The sequence below is a fragment of the Sinocyclocheilus rhinocerous genome, unplaced genomic scaffold, assembly GCF_001515625.1.
Source record: "Sinocyclocheilus rhinocerous isolate Xijiao unplaced genomic scaffold, SAMN03320098_v1.1 scaffold394, whole genome shotgun sequence".
Lineage (NCBI taxonomy): Eukaryota > Metazoa > Chordata > Actinopteri > Cypriniformes > Cyprinidae > Sinocyclocheilus > Sinocyclocheilus rhinocerous.
The window spans coordinates 36,539-40,048 of NW_015657492.1; the positions used below are offsets into that span (position 1 = coordinate 36,539).

The following is a 3,510-nucleotide window of genomic DNA, read 5'->3' on the forward strand; positions in this document are numbered from 1 at the left end:
TGCAACTATACTAAAAGTGAACTTATAGGTATACTGATAGTTTAATAATTAAATACTTATAGCATTTTTAGTACACTTTGAAGTATATTCTCAGGAAACTACTAGTAGTATTAGTGCAAGTATTCACATAAGTTTTCTTTAAATGAACTTTACATCATAATTTAAGTATACTACTATGTCCCCATTTATTAATCTGTATATAGATTGTTATATGAATATCTGAACATACAAAACATCAAAAAGAAAGAACAGGGTATCTGCTTGTAAACAAAAACATTTTATTCTAGCTCCATGCATTCTTTTTTTTATAAATACTTGAATGTGGGTAAGTTTCATAAATAAAAATAAATAAATAAATAAATAAACAACATTTTAAACAAAAAGCTGAAAAAAGACTATGAATTGGATTCAGAATGATAATCAAAATGTAGATGGAGTCGATCAACACCCCAAATCTTGACAATCATTATTTCCTCTTCACGGGTCAACATTCATTTCCATAACGTTACACAGTTTTGATGCTGTTTTATGTCTGATCGTGTTAGATTACATGTGGAAGCATCTGTTGTTTTTTGGTTTCTTCTTCGCTTGTGTTTTTTTGGAAATTCTGTACAGAAGATGTGTACTAGCGCCCCCTACCATATAACAACGAAAACATTCTCGGAGCACAAGTATAGCTCAAATAAATTGTGACTTTTTCTAAGTATGTTAAGTATATTTAAATGTCTTTTTTTAATATAAATTTACAAAGTTGTGACGGTTCTGTTTTTGCTTTGCCAGTATGGTGTATGGAGTGTAGACTGATGTGAAACAAAAGTAATTTAAAGCAGTTTAACATAAGGCTGCAACATAACAAAACGTGAAAAAAATGAATACTTTTGCAAGGCACTGTATATAAAATATATACAATTTTTTCAACTAAACCATCTAAATTAGATATTTTAGTTAATTACAACTAAATAAAATGATTGAATTATATATATATATATATATATATATATGTGTGTGTATGTGTGTCACAACAAAATTATGCAACGAGGCGTAATGTCCAAACTTTTATCAGGTCTGCAACATCTGTTACAAAGTGTCTTTCTGGTGTGATTTAAAATCACTGGCGGTTACACAATTGAGTTGAAGTCTGTTTGTTTTAATTTATGTATTATTATTACATTGATGGACAGTGCCTTTCACAATTTTTCAAGGTTCAAATCTATAGACATTTACAAAAATTATTCCTAAATAATTTTTAAATAAAGACCTTTTTGAGATTACAATGAAATATATTGTTCTGTTTTTATAATATGAGGATGGTAAAAATTCTGCAAAAGTCATCCAAATTAAGAGCGCAGGCCTGCTTTGTTGTAGCTGTATTGTGTCAATATACTATAGATTTTAACTCTGTGATTCCACATAACAGGTCTGAAATGAGTCCCTACACATTTTTTTGGCAAATGAGAGGAGGAGGACACTAAAATGAGCCTCCATAAAGAGAAAGTTGATGATGGCACTGCCTCTAAAATGAGTTGTATATCTCCTGGATCCAGCTGTGTGCATGTGAAGAGTGATCAGGCCACAATGAAACATCCCCTTAAACTCAGTAATGCAGTGACCTCTGACTCCAGGTAAGACACTTGCCATTTTATACAGCTGCTTTTATATAAAGTGACTTGCAGTGCATTCCAGAAGCCTGCAGTGAGTGAACGCCGTCTCATGGTGCCATCACACAGAGACACAAAATCACATTCCTGAACCCTCAATGTTGCTGTTCTTCATTGGTGGAAAGATCTTCCCACATCTCCCCAAACCGCTGAGTTCCTTGTAAATGTTTTAAGAAAAATCATTGATTGAATCCTGTTAACGGATCGCTCTCTTTATTTTATTTAAAAAATACTTTATAATTGCATTATTTATTCATTTAATTTCTAGCCTGTACTTCTCTGAACAGTCTTGGAACTTTGTTACAACACTGCTCCTGTTACTGCGACCTTAGGATGAAACGCTTTGTTGTATTTCTCATTTCTAAATGTATTTGCATTTTTCAAAATGAACAAATACAAATGTAAATCAAAAGTGGATTGATGTTATAGATAATAGCCCATTTCAGAAAAATGGCAGGTTTTTAAAACAGGAAAGGTATAAAATGCTGTTTTATTTGTCTTGTGTCAATATCAGCAAGAGAAAGAGACAGAGATCGGAGTCTCCAGAACCCAGCGGTGTGTCTGTAAAGAGTAACTCATCCATGTTGGATCCCCCTGAATTGAGTGATGGACCAGTGACCTCTGACCCTCCGTTAGTATAAACATCTACTAATTTATTGTTGTGCATCTCAGAGGAATAGTGATTTACACAATACAATCAAATAACACCAAATTTAATTCAAAATATGCAACATATGCACTTCACAGGGGTGCAACTCAAAATTGTATCTGGTTATGGATATAATTCTGATGGTTTCCAACCGTCATTGTAATCACTGCCATGGTCTCCTTTTTGTTTCTGTTTATTCAGCAGGGGGACGATACATAGGCTGATCAGATTTGTGCCATCCTCTACATCCCTCTATCAGACCTACATCAGGCAGGACAACACTGAAACTGTCCTGCAGACACACAAGCTAGAGACTGGAGACCTGCAGAGAGTCAAAGACGAGCACAAAACTAGCATGAAGAACAAGTACGAGAGATTATTTGAGGGAATCAAACTGCAAGGGAATGAAACCCTCCTGAACAGGATCTACACACAGCTCTACATCATGAAAGAAGAGAGTGAAGGAGTGAATGAAGAACATGAGGTTTTACAGATGGAGAAAACAATCAAAACACAACACTCACAATACACTCCAATCTACTGCAATGACATATTTAAAGTCTCACCTGAACCAGGATGTGAGGAGAAAGACCAAATAAAGAATGTCCTTACTAAAGGCATTGCCGGAATTGGAAAAACCATCTCTGTGCAGAAGTTTGTTCTGGACTGGGCTGAGGGAAAAGCCAATCAGGATGTAGATTTCATGTTTGTGCTTCCATTTCGAGAGCTGAACCTGATTCAAGATCATCAACACAGTCTTCACAGTCTTGTGCTGGACTTTCATCCTGAACTTCAACATCTCGACTCAAAGATTTATGAGGAGTGTAAAGTTGTGTTCATCTTTGACGGCCTGGATGAAAACAAAATCACACTGATGTTTTCAGACAGTCAGAAAGTTTCTGATGTGACTGAGACTTCATCAGTGGGTGTGTTGGTGTCAAACCTCATGCAAGGAGAGCTGCTTTCCTCTGCTCTCATCTGGATCACCTCCAGACCAGCAGCAGCCAATCAGATCCCCTCAAAATACATCAACCGTCTGACAGAAATTAAGGGATTCACTGAGCCTCAGAAGGAGGAATATTTCAGGAAGAGAATCAGTGACGAGCATCAAGCCAGCAGAATTGTTTCACACATCAAAAGAGCAAGAAGCCTCCACATCATGTGCCACATCCCCGTCTTCTGCTGGATCTCATCCACTGTGCT

General features: G+C 35.9%; 1 protein-coding gene across 1 annotated transcript in view; it reads left to right on the top strand.

Annotated features, from left to right (window-relative positions):
* The window catches only part of LOC107721109 (NACHT, LRR and PYD domains-containing protein 12-like), a 31,309-nt gene that overhangs the window by 10,983 nt on the left and 16,816 nt on the right, over window positions 1-3,510 (top strand). The window contains exons 2-3 of the mRNA XM_016528974.1: window positions 1,418-1,622; window positions 2,173-2,289. Of these exons, the coding sequence (XP_016384460.1) occupies window positions 1,474-1,622; window positions 2,173-2,289 (266 nt within the window). The 5' untranslated portion in view covers window positions 1,418-1,473. The remainder of the gene's footprint in view (window positions 1-1,417; window positions 1,623-2,172; window positions 2,290-3,510) is intronic.